The sequence below is a fragment of the Ctenopharyngodon idella genome, chromosome 24, assembly GCF_019924925.1.
Source record: "Ctenopharyngodon idella isolate HZGC_01 chromosome 24, HZGC01, whole genome shotgun sequence".
Taxonomy (NCBI): Eukaryota; Metazoa; Chordata; class Actinopteri; order Cypriniformes; family Xenocyprididae; genus Ctenopharyngodon; species Ctenopharyngodon idella.
Genome location: NC_067243.1, coordinates 23,300,381 through 23,313,356, shown reverse-complemented (window position 1 = coordinate 23,313,356; position 12,976 = coordinate 23,300,381). Strand labels below are relative to the sequence as shown.

The following is a 12,976-nucleotide window of genomic DNA, read 5'->3' as shown; positions in this document are numbered from 1 at the left end:
CTGCATTTATGAGGGTCCGTTACCAAGCTGTCTCATTGCTCCAACAACGTTTGTTGAAGATTGAAAATCCATTTAGGCAGCGTTTTCAATGGACTTTTTTTATTGACTTTGTTGACATCTATCTTTACTAGTTCATTTCTGTTTTAAACGATAATTCAGTTGGAATTGACTGAATCTTGAAGGAGCTGTGTGTGACATCATGCTTTGGAGGGGTTTCCTGGATACTTGCAGCAACCTGAAGCTGTTCAATTAAACTCTGAGGCCAGAGAAAGCGTTTCACAAGTGATTGTGCTCTCTGATTACCCTGAGCACAGATAACAAGCCGTCACAAGCTGTTTCAGCCTTCTCACACGAGCATCTGCTGTAGCAGCAAAACAAGGTGAGAGATTTGATTTTATGTATATTTGAATTGAAATGGATTCAAGGGGTTTTGTTTCTAAAATACAGTGCTTTGCAAATGTAATTGGACAATGAGTAAATAACAAAAAAGCATATTGGTACTACATGCTACTGTGGTTATGCTATAGCAGTGTTTCCCAACCCTGTTCCTGAAGGCACACCAACAGTACGTCTTCAAACTCTTCCTGATTAAACACACCGGATTCAGCTTATCAGCTCAGTAGTCTCCGGATTCATCGGATTCATTTTTTTCAAATCTGATTCAAACCACATTCTGTATGGATGTGGTTTGGCTACGTTCACACTGTAAGTAAATTTTATTTATAGAGCACATTTAAATTCAGCTTACACTGACCAAAGTGCTGTACAAAACAATCATTAAATACAATAAATTATAAAATAAAATAGAATAAAAAGATAAGATAACAATTACTAATCTTTAATTCAATAATCGGGAACGGAGTAAAGAGTAAGGATATGTCTTGAGTCTATAGATTTAAAAACAGAAATAGAAGGAGCACTCTTAATGTTAAGTGGCAACTGATTCCATAATCGTGGAGCAGCAACTGCAAAGGCTCTGTCACCTTTTGATTTAAGATGTGACGGGACATGTAAGAGAGCTTTATTGTGAGATCTGAGGGACTTAGGAGCTGAGTTCAAATAAATAAGATCAGAGATATAAGATGGGGCTTGTTCGTTAAGAGCTTTAAAAACAATCAGCAAAACCTTGAATTGAATTCTAAAAAAGACAGGAAGCCAGTGAAGAGAAGCTATAGAGTTTCTGGTTTTGGAGGGCCCAAAAATAATCACTTCAGTTTTCTCATTGTTAAGCTGGAGGAAATGATTTGCCATCCAGCATTTAATATCCTCAAGACAGTCCATGAGAGGCTGCAGAGAATCTCGAATTTTCAATGGAAGGTACAACTGAGAATCATCGGCATAGAAATGAAAAAAAGTTTTATATTTCCTAATTATATTACAGAGCGGAAGCATGTACAGATTAAAAAGAACTGTAATGGCCCCAAAATGGACCCTTGAGGAACCCCACAAGAGAGAGAAGCAGATGATGAGAAAAACTGGCCAATAGCCACTGAGAATGTCCTAGATTTAAGATATGACTCAAACCAAAGTAGTGCTGTATCCTTAATGCCTACCCAGTATTCAAGGTGTGACAGAAGGAGATTGTGATCTACCGTGTCAAAAGCGGCGCTCAGATCCAATAAAATCAAAACTGCATTTTCACCAGAATCAACTGCAAGTAACAAATCATTCTTCACTTTTAACAAAGCTGTTTCAGTAGTATGATGAGTTGTAAAACCTGATCGGAATATTTGTGTATCCGATTGAATTCTGATCTAAAATTATTGACTGTCCACACTGTGTATTGCAACTGTTCGGATACGATTTGTGTTGTGCTCTTTAGTTTTGCATTTTGCATTCTTTAGATTTGCAGTCTGAATGAGGCTTAAAACACATCTGTAAAAATCTGATTGGAATCACATTTCAAAGGCTACATTCACACTGTCAGTCCAAATCCATTTTTTTGTGCATGTAATCCAAATTGAAATCATTAAATGTGATTTTTACAAATCCGTTTCGAGCTACATTCATATGTGGTTTGAAATTCTATTCAAATCGCATTTCTGGAATTCTGTTTCAGTCTGACTGTTCTGATTGGATTTGGTTTATGTGACTTCTCACACCATGTAAAAGGTAAACATTAAAGTCAATGCAGAAACAAAGTTGTGTTGTTGCAAAGTGGTGAAAATGCAGAAGAATAATGAGCAGAAAATGACAATATAATAGAGAAATGTTTTGTAACCGGCGGAACAAAGCCGCACAAACCAGCCTCCTATGTTTCTGCTGCTTTCTCATAAGACGCAGTAGTCCAGCACGTGGTGGCTTCATATTGTCATGTTGTAAATAAGACAACATCTGTATTGCAAACCCCTCCATGTTGCGGTTGTTGTTGTTTTGGCATATCTTTACCAATGCAACGTCATTGCCATAGAAACCAATGCAGATATTCCGGAATCATATCTGAACAGTTGCGATACACAATGTGGACAGTCAATCATTTCAGATCAGTTTCCAATCGGATACACAAATAATTGGGTTTGGACTGACAGTGTGAATGTAGCCTCAGTCTGGACACTCTGGCTGCTTAAATTGGATTTCAAATTGTCTTTTGAGTCACTCTTAATGTGACACTCAACGATAACATCAAAACTGGTGACGAAAATGCCGGAAGTATTACTATGGTGCTCAAATGTGGTATGTCCAAAGATTTCTGCATTTTCCTGTGCAATGGAGGAGTTCTGCACTACATCCATCAGATTTTCCTGTGGTGTGATGTGTTAAAGAGGGACTGAATCTGCTCAGAAGAATGTCGGGGCCGCACCCATCTCAAATCGTAAAATATCCAACATGTTGAAAATTTACGATTGGAAATCGACAATCACGCACACACTCTGTAGATTGTCATGTGGAACGAAACGATACCCAATCAGAAAGCGAGATGATGGAAGACGGAAGCATAACACGATTCTATTATCTCCATTTCATCTTGCCCATCGGCTGCCATGTTTGTTTACTCTAAAGCCACGTTTGACCGCAAGAGATTTTCCAAGATTTCTCGTGTTCACAGTCGGGACTCTGGTTGTTTGTGAATATATTGTGTTGTGCTGTCTTGATCACATCGCAGCACTCCACACACAACAGGAGCAAAACTGTTAAATCTATGATTTTTTTTTTTTTTTTTTTTTATCATCAAATTAGACTTTTATGTTTAATTTGTCTCAGTTTCTTGTACTAGAGTTTTGTAATTTTTTTGGTTCCCCTCGTAACTCCCTGACTGCTTGCACCTTTTTATCTTATGTCAGTGTATATAATGGTACGTTCAAGTCATGTCAGAAAGATTGAAGTTGAACGCCACTATAAAGTCATAAATACAAGTAGGAAACTTTTTCTTTGAGCCCCGAGTTTTATGAGTTGGGGGCATGTCAGTGAGAAATGTGGTGGAATACAACAATACTAAATTAAATTCTTCGTAAATTAATTAAAAACATAAAAAACCTTGCTGTATTTTTGTGTAGTTCATTATTCTTGCTTTGATGAAAGTGAATTGAACACACCTAACGTCGTAAACATGGTTTCCCAACACAAAATACGAACTTCCCAGGAGGACTTGAACACACCATAGCCCAAGTGTTTGTTTGTTGGTTGTTTCCTGTATTCTTGTTTCTTACATTTTCTTTGTTCCTGCTCTTTGCGTTCCTTGTTTCCTGTTGGTTTTGATTTATTAAACATTCCTGTGCTTATGCTGCCCTCATGTGCTATGGGAAATTCCCTACTTCCCACTTCTGACGTTGTAATTTCGAGTTTATTGCATTCAAGGGCTTTGTTGTTGGAAAGAATTAGGAATAATCAAGGATGCCAGGTTCATACTTTAACATCATAACCCACATGTTACACCAAAAGAAAAACACAAACGGTATCTAATACATGTAAATAAATGTTGAAAAGTGGAATGCTGCACTGTGAGAATGTCTTTTTAATGTAATATCAAAGCCAAAAGGTATACAAGATGAGATTGCTTACGAATCCTGACTAAAATGTTATTAGTTGTCAATCATACATTCTACTGTATAGTTTTACTGTGTCAACTTGCTGAAGATTCTGGAATTTCGGTCAAGTACATGCTATTTTCGCTGTGTATAAAACATAAAATATGCTATAAATGGTTATTCATATATAAATATGCACTGCTTTAATGACAAGGCGATGTAGCTCTTGTGGAAAAACTAATAATGAACCCCAGTCACAAAAGTAATCATTCTCCTCTCCTCCATGCATGTTTAAAGTTGGACGCCCAACTAGGAAACTCAGGTATCAAAATTATCTCTGCGTTTCCCAGGAATAAATATGACTTGATAGCATGTTCATGTCTCATTTCTAACTAGGAAATTCGCATTTACGATAATTCCGAAAGTATGTGAAGGCAGCATTAGCTTCATGTGTCTGCCTGCCTTCTTTAATGAGTTCAAATTAATTGGGAGGCTAAAATTTAAGATTTGTACTGATAAGAATTCACACTTTCACATTTAAATTAGGTTTAAAAAGATGGGAGAAAAATTTAATCAGTAATAATTTAAAGCTAAAATGAATTTCAACTAAACTCTCTTAAAGCTTGTCTACCCACTACGGCCAACTACATTTCCCATGATGCGTAGCATGTCGCTTCCGTGACGTCATTGTCCACGTGAGCTTCATTCAGCTGAGCGCTGCAAAGATGAATGGCTGGGGTTTGTTTAAAACAATCTTGTGTTTAATATATTTTCTGGTTACAAACGTTATAAATGTCTTGTATGTCTGTCTTATGTTTGTTACTGTCTGTTGTTTTGAGTCGCGTGCATGCACTGATACAGCACATCCATCCGGATGGATACACACACATCTGATGAAGCATAAACGCTTATTTAACGCAGTGATGGTTTTACTCGAGCCATTCACTGTGCGTTTATATAATAATGACTGTGTTCGGCAGCATGAAAGCAGTATTTGATTGTGAAATCACGCCATATATTTGTGTAACAGACTGTCCTGGAATGCTTGAGTGCGGGGGTGTCTGTCTGTCCCCTTCACTGCAGTCGCACATCTGACCAGCATATGCATGCCTCACACTGCAAATATCACTTATGATGAGAAATAAACGTGATTGCCCATGTTGTTTACAGGGGGTGGAAGATGGAAACGCTGGAAAAATGGAGCAGAGACATCATGGCACCTCATCAGCTGGATAAGAAAAAGCATTCCAAACAAAATGGTGAGATTTGCTTCAAACCTGCCTTTTTGAATATGAGAACTGTCTTTCCAAAAATTCTTTACTTTTAATAAATATGGTTACACTTACTTTAAAAAAAACACATTTTTACATAGAAGCAGTTGCTAGTAATTCAATGTGTGTCATATATATATATATATATATATATATATATATATATATATATATATAACACACACACACATAAACGTGTATAATGTAAATTTACCGACCTTCTTGGACTACTAATGATCACCATATTAGTAAAAAGAAAAAAAAAAAAGTCAGCATGGCCTTGATTAGTCATTAATGGTGTTTCCATAAACCTTTCCACAAATATGAAACACTATCAGGGTAACATGCATAATACTAAAATAACTGCAAACATTAACTTTTATACAACATAAAATGTAACACAAAACACCATAATGTATGTAAATGTTTACAAAATAAGAACAAATGTAAGTATTTAAATGAAGTAATCAAATGTGGTGCATCACACATGGACTTCTGGGAACTTCTTTTTACAGTTTTCACTTATAAGTGACCCAAATGTTTTGCTTAAAAAAACAACAACACAATTTTACACACTGTCACCTAGATTTATTTATTTTTTTTTCCTACTGTAAATTATTGATAATTCCTTTTACTTCATAAATGTTTACAGTGGAAAGATACTGATGATGAGATATACTGATGATGCACATATTTGGTATGCACTGAGCACTTTTGTTTTTATGGTCAGCTCAATGTTTTGTTCGGTCGTTGACATTGCTTTCAACTTTCAAAAACATGTCATGTTAAATCTATCATAATTTTTACTGCATATGGTAAGGTACCTTAAAATGAACAGGTTTTACTGTAGCATCTTACATACATTCATTTTCTATTAAAAATATTTTTACTGTGTAAGTGTGTATCTTTATCTTTCAACAGTCTAAGATATTATGATAAGGGTTTCTCATGGGCATGAAAAACCTGAAATAACAGGAAATGGAAGAGGCCTGGAAAAGTATCTTTTATTTTGTAATTAATAACTTTGATTAATACAAAAGTTATGAAAATGTAAGTATTTCATTGACTAGTGCTGTCTACAAAATTCAGTGAAGATAGTTATTAGTCAGAAGTTGAGGGAACCCTGTACATCATATTTTCATGTTCTTTTTACATTTTAAGCTTCCTAATATTTTACATTTTAAGCTTCTGAATTACTATGTTTCTAAACATCAAACTTTGCACCCAAGTTTTTGTGATTCGCTGACCAATGCCACTTGTGGATGTGACCTACGCCACAGCCGTGAACCATGATTTGTTATTTTCTAGAGACCATTTGATTGGATGAAAGTTTTTATATACACCCCTGAGTGCAGACATGGACTGAAACCACCAAACTCCAATTTAGATTTCATAGAATCATAGAGTTTTTCTTCACCCTTCTGGTGATTTGTTTCTGGTTCAGACAACCTTAGTATTTCACTTATTTATTCTGCTTTGTTCTTTTGTTCTATTTTATCCAGGCATGATTGCAAAAAATCTACTTAACTCTCTCAAGATTCGCAATCGTTTGCAGCTCCAGCCCATTTCTCGTTCAGCATGTGCCACTGGTAAGTACTACAGTATGTGTTTGGATTATTCAGGACATCACATGTTGTTTTCTGTATTCTGCAGACATTCATGTACTGTATGTCACTGTCTATCAAATATTTAGTTCTGTTAAATATCTTATTAGTATGTTCTCCATGGGTATTCAGTCCATTTGTCAATAAAATCTTAACAAACCAGATTTAGTAAAATAAGAGCAAATTTAAAACTTTTTATTGCAATTAAAAGAAAGCTTAAGAAATAACAAGGAATTTCATATTGAGATTCTGGGCTACAAATTGTGTTTGCTTTATCATTGCATGGAACGGTTTAATTTTTGAAATTGGCAATGCTTTCAATGTCTTTCAGCACTGTTGACATTGGTTGTTTTTTACCAGCTAATGTGCAGGTACCTAAAATTTAGTTGCAGCTGAACGAATACTCAGGCAGATTTTGTCACACTAGCTTTTTAGCATTGTGTCGTGTAAACAAACATACACAGTCAATTGGTGGAACAATGAAACGATGGAATGGCTGTCTGAAGTGAGATATGTGGGAGTATTAATGCCTGAGTCGTGTTGTCCTGGATCAAACTCTCAGCTCCATTAATGAGTGTCCTCATTGAATCACACACTCGCTGACAGACAGGTGCCTTATAGGGAGAAACTTAAGGGCAGTTTCTCATCAGCCTGTTGAGCACTTTAGGGCACGGCTGAAGTGGGACTCTGCATTACATTAGTGGACAGTGTCACAGACAAGGCTTAAGCCTAGTCCCAGATTAAAATTTATGTTTGAGCTGTCTGAACTGAAAGCAACTTGCACTGGCATATCTTAAAATATGTCACTGCCATTGTTTTGTCTCAAGATGCACACCAGTAATGTTTTTTAAAATGTTTTTTTATAAAAGCTACTTAAATGTCCTAATTGAAGGCCTAATCCTGGCTTAATCTAAGCCCTGTCTTTGAAACTGGGCCTAGGAGTTGTTAGAATGCCCACAATCATCATGTCGATAGAACATCTTAAACTTTGCGGTCTTAGTTGGCAAAAGTATTAGAAAACAAACACAGACTTAAAGGGGTCATGAATTGAGAAATCAACTTTTCCTTGAGCTTTTGTTATATAAGAGGTCATCGTACTATAAGAATATTCTGTAAGTTTTAGAACTGAAAACTTCCTTGTTAGTCCAATTAAAGCTTTTATTGACACCAGGCCCAGCGAACGACTGATCCTGGAATGTGTCTATCTATGACATAGATAGGTTAAACGCTGCCTCCGCAGAAGAAATCAACGCCTACCTCATCATTGCAACATTAGCCCCGCCTGCTGGCCTGTTAATGCGATGAGAAGGAAAGAAGAGCGATACAGGACAAAAATAACATTACCTTTCAAAGGATCCTAATGCTGGGAATATGGTTATTTATTTTCAACAATGTGAATGTCTCATTTGAGTTTTATTTATTTGTATTCAGTATTTCACTGTGGATTCTTTGGTAAATCAATCGCATTTCGGCACAGATTTGCAAACAGACTTTTACGATATGGACTCAACAGTAATGCAACAACATGTAAGTAATTGACCCCAGTTAATTCTAATGCCTGATCTGATATAATGATTCATGTACAGTCAGATGTTCTTTGTCTATGTGTCAGTAAATCAAACCAGTGACTAAATGGTCAACTTAATGTTGTTTCTCTTAGTAGGATAAAAATAATCTGTTATTTAAACGATGATTAAATTATTTATAGAAAGCGATCAAAGAACGCTTCCTTTACAATTGCTGGAGCTGTCAATCAAACAATGCGCCAAAACTCACATTTTATTCAACGAATCTCTTAGTTACATCGCGTTTGCACTGTTAGCATTTGTTAGTGTGCAGAAATTGAGTTGCAATGATGAGATCACTGCTTTCATGTGCTCAACAACATCGTTGTCTGTGATTGGCTACAATGTTCATCACTGCAACCTTTCATGTCACGATCTAAATGTAATGCCATAGATCTAAATGTAATGCAACACTTTTCACGATTAGTTAACCTTGAGAGCTGTAATAGTAAAAACGTCCTAAAAGTTTTCGAGAGAGTAATACTTAGCTATTTCAAATGGAAAGATGTTAGCCAACCACAGCAGTGGGCGTTTACACTGAAGTCTCACAGCAGACACGCCCCTTAAAACAGAGAATCATGGTAGGAAAAATGCCTTTCATTTCTAAATCATGACAATTTTTGATGTAAAAAGCATACTAACATTATAAGTGCACCCCAGGAAACATTATAAAACAATAAAACAACGCAGTTCATGACCCCTTTAAATTGGAATTGTTTGAATTCAAAATATTTACCCATCAAACCATCTAGTAGGATCTAGATCAGCAGCATTGTTGAAGGAGTTTTTTCTTTTCTTTGCATACTGAATTGATTAGTCTTTTCTTTCTTGTATCTATTTGACCATCTATATCAGGGGTGGCTAACATTGATCCTGCAGAGCCACAGTCCTGCAGAGTTCAGCTCCAACCCTAATCAAACACACCTGAACAAGCTAATCAAGGCCTGAAGGGTTGCTAGAAAGCTATAGGCAGGTGAGTTTTTATCAGGATTGGAGCTAAACTCTGCAGGACTGAGGCTCTCCAGGACCAGAGTTCACCACCCCTGATCTATATGCATCTAAAACCATCTTGTTTACTCAGAACCAGATTTGTTGATGCATATTTTAATGCATCCATAAGGACCCCTTCACACTGAGCATGAAAATGTGCAAGGTTATTGCAGGCAGTGAATTCTGTATTGTCAAAATTTTGCATGAAAGCACATTAATTCTTGTTAAAGAAAGTCTAGTTAAAAAAAAAAATCAGTTCCTGTTCATTGATCTTAATCGCTCTGTGTATCGAAGGCTCCTGTCCAGATCTGATGAATAGGAACGAGCAGCCTGACTCCCGGCCTCTAGCCATGGCCCTGACACCCCAGCTACCCCCCAGGACCCATCGGCCCCTGTGTCTCTCAGTGTCCTCCGACAGCAATGGACGCTTTAAAGCTCTGGAGACCCAGGAATGGAAGAACAACCTCAAAGCTCAGGTAGGTGGAAGTACTTTCAAGTCAGCTGCTTGTAACTCATTGCAAAAAAGGATGTCCAGTTTGAACCCCTTTCTTAATGATGTGACTTTTTTTGTCAGATGGAGCAGGCCCATAGTGCCGGAGCAGCCAGCAGCACAGGTTCCCTGGAAAGAGCGTCTCTCTTTTGCGCTTCTGGCTCCACCACCACCTCCAGCTCTGGCCTCTCTAGTCCGGTGGAGCACCTCACCAAGAGCAAGTCCTCTAGTCGCTTTTCACTCTTCTCCCCTCCTTGGAATAGCAGCTCTGAGTCTGACTCTAACCCACCTTCCCGCTCCGGATCCAAGAAAATGCGCAACTACAGTCGCAGAGCAGTTTCCGGCAGTGCCAAGACAGGCCCAGAGACTCCAGAACCCAAGCAGAGCGTCTCTGAACACTTCCAGTACTCCGATCCGGTCATATCCAAGGTTACAGACTACATTTACGTGGGCAACCTGAATGCGGCTTATAGCGGACGTACGTTGTGCCGAAATAACATCGATAGCATCATCGACATGAGCAGCCTGCCTGGGGAGACTTGTTTGAGAGTCATTCCTTGTACTTGTTCAAGGGGTGTCAAGCATAGTTGGTCTCGGCTCAAAGTGGACATGAGTGACCTTCCGGACACCGTCCAAGAAGGCCTCGCCCTCAAGCACCGCTGCTTCGAGGACATCAATGAGTGCATCGATGCCTCCACGGAGAAGAGGAAACGAGTGTTGGTGCATTGTCGTGATGGTTTTTCCCTCGCCCCCACTTGTATTATTCAATACCTCATGGTCAAACAAAATATGAGGCTTATTGCAGCCTACGAGCTGCTCAGAGCCAAACACCCTGTCAACATTCGCGAGTCCCATCAGAACGTTCTGGTAAGTCTCGAAAAAGCTTTGCGACCAGGCGGGAACACGGACCCAGAGTGCTTTAAACAGGCCATATCCCGCAAAGTGGCTTGGACCTGATAGAGAACCTTGGGGAACCTTCATTTTATTTGAACTTTTTGTATTTTGTGCTTTTATTTTGTACATTATTTCCTCTGTTAACAGTGAAAGGCAGCTTTTTTTGTGTTTTAACTGAGCTGGATGTCATGGTGTGAGTACTAACTGTGAAAATTACTTAAGTTGTTCAGTGGCCATTTTAGAGAAACACAGCCTGAGAATTTGAGTCATTCATTTTGCTTCTGGATAAATGAAACGAGAACAAACACGCTTTTTTTGCAGCTGCTAAACAATGGGATTTGTTTGGGAATATATCTCTTATTTATTTTTCTTCACATGGGTACATAGCCATGCTGTGCAGGTTTATGCTGAGAAAGAAATTTAGTAGGAGCTCTCAGGAGATGAAACGATGTCACACATGACTGCAAACGCCAATACTAAGGCTGAAATGTCAAACTGGAGTACTATCAACTAAACATCTCAAACACTTTCTTAACAGATTGAGGACTAAATATGATTAGTCATTGTATCTGGCAGTACAAAGCACAACCTTTGTTGGCCTCCTTATTCATTTGAAAATTAGTTGATATTTCTCTGCGTTTATCCAGGGTTGAAAGATACACAGTAAGAGTAGTCCTCTATGAGGAGTCATTTCATTTACTAAGCGTCTTTTATTAAATGTGTAATATTCAACATGTTTGATCAAATACTAATTTCAGTGCTTGGAAAAAATGTGAATTTTGCGATTATGTAAAGCATTGAAACTGGCCCACTTTATACCTTATATGGAGTGTTGGTATTTGGAAAATGAATTGAAACGAGTTGTGGAGCAATGCTCAGTTGCAAAGGCTTGATATTGCACTATCCACAAGGAAATGCACAAGTTTGCTTACATGTGGCTTAGTTTGATTTAATGTTGCGCAGTGAATATAGATCAAAATATTTTTATGATAATGTTTATGCTTATATATATATAATGATTGTTGTTCTTGGTTTGTATTGAATTTTTATTTTGCCATTTAGAAAAATGCAACAACCCTGATAGCACATGTATGTCACCAAGACATCTTTGATTCGTTTTCATTTTAGTGAATCAATTTTTTTTACTTTCTTTTGGAGTGTTTGCAATTTGTTGAGATGATCCCTGATATAAATTACATGCAATTTATGTTGAAAGTGAACATCCTAATGCAACAAACCTTGATATCTCTATTTGTAATCAGTGAAGCTAACTATGCTAGCAGAGCAACATCGGGCGCTCATCGTGTCTACAGTTTTGTTGATTATAATGGGAGCAATCTAGTTTTATCACTTTGTAACACAGCTTACTTAGTGTACACGGGTAAGTTTTTGCAACATTTATGGTTTCAATTGTAAGTCAATCTGCTGGGAATTTATTATTATTATTTTTTTTTTTTAAATGTTTTTCTGATATCTGTACACAAAAGTGTGTGGTGTGTCTTGGTGACATACGTCTGCTTCTTGGGAAAACATCTCTCAAATATTTGACATGGCTTATGCTTGTCAGCAGTGATTATTATATTTTGATATTTAGTGCGCGGTTTGGTGATGAAAGACCCTCCTGAGTTTTGGTGCCTTTTGTTTGAACTTGTCCAGTGTGATTATTGTGACATTCACACGCGCACACTGTATGCACTCCATCAGGTATAGACAAATACGTCGTCTTTATGCTTTGAAATGTTCAGGAAATGCTCCATGTTGGTGTAATTTTGTGATGTATGGCAGAGATCAGTTCCATCTGAATAAGCTGTTGTAAAGTTTTCATTGCAGTGCTCACAGTGAATAGTGCCTGTACTTCAATCAGTGTGGTGGTGACGTCAATCAGTGTGATCATTACCTTCTTCTACAGGCCAGCAATTAGCTTCCAACATTAGCAAAGCTGTATTTAGATTCAAATGGAACATTTGCTGTTGCTTTATTCTTATTCATTAGCCTATTTAAATATATATTTTTTGGATGGCTGATCTCACCCTGTAAAGGTCTAACAACATGAACTCTCAGGTTAACTTTATTGGCCTAGAAAACATTCTCAATGCGTTAGAAACCAGAATAATGTGAGGCAATGTATTTTCTGTATCACGTTTTTGAAGAAAATGCATTTGTACTTGTTGATATTAAAGAGAATCTAATGCACTGA

The 12,976-nt window shown here is 37.5% G+C and overlaps 1 protein-coding gene across 3 annotated transcripts; it reads left to right on the top strand.

The window, feature by feature from the left end:
• Window positions 1–12,976, top strand: LOC127507603 (uncharacterized). Of its 3 annotated transcripts, none has more exons than XM_051884844.1 (6): window positions 1–379; window positions 5,136–5,224; window positions 6,739–6,825; window positions 8,272–8,367; window positions 9,690–9,871; window positions 9,970–12,976. In XM_051884844.1, exons 2-6 carry the CDS (start codon window positions 5,146–5,148, stop codon window positions 10,840–10,842), a joined length of 1,317 nt encoding a protein of 438 aa, XP_051740804.1. In that variant the 5' UTR covers window positions 1–379; window positions 5,136–5,145; the 3' UTR covers window positions 10,843–12,976. The 3 variants fall into 3 exon arrangements, with proteins under 3 accessions (XP_051740804.1, XP_051740803.1, XP_051740805.1); XM_051884843.1 differs by lacking the exon at window positions 1–379 and adding an exon at window positions 4,626–4,703; XM_051884845.1 differs by lacking the exons at window positions 1–379; window positions 8,272–8,367 and adding an exon at window positions 4,626–4,703.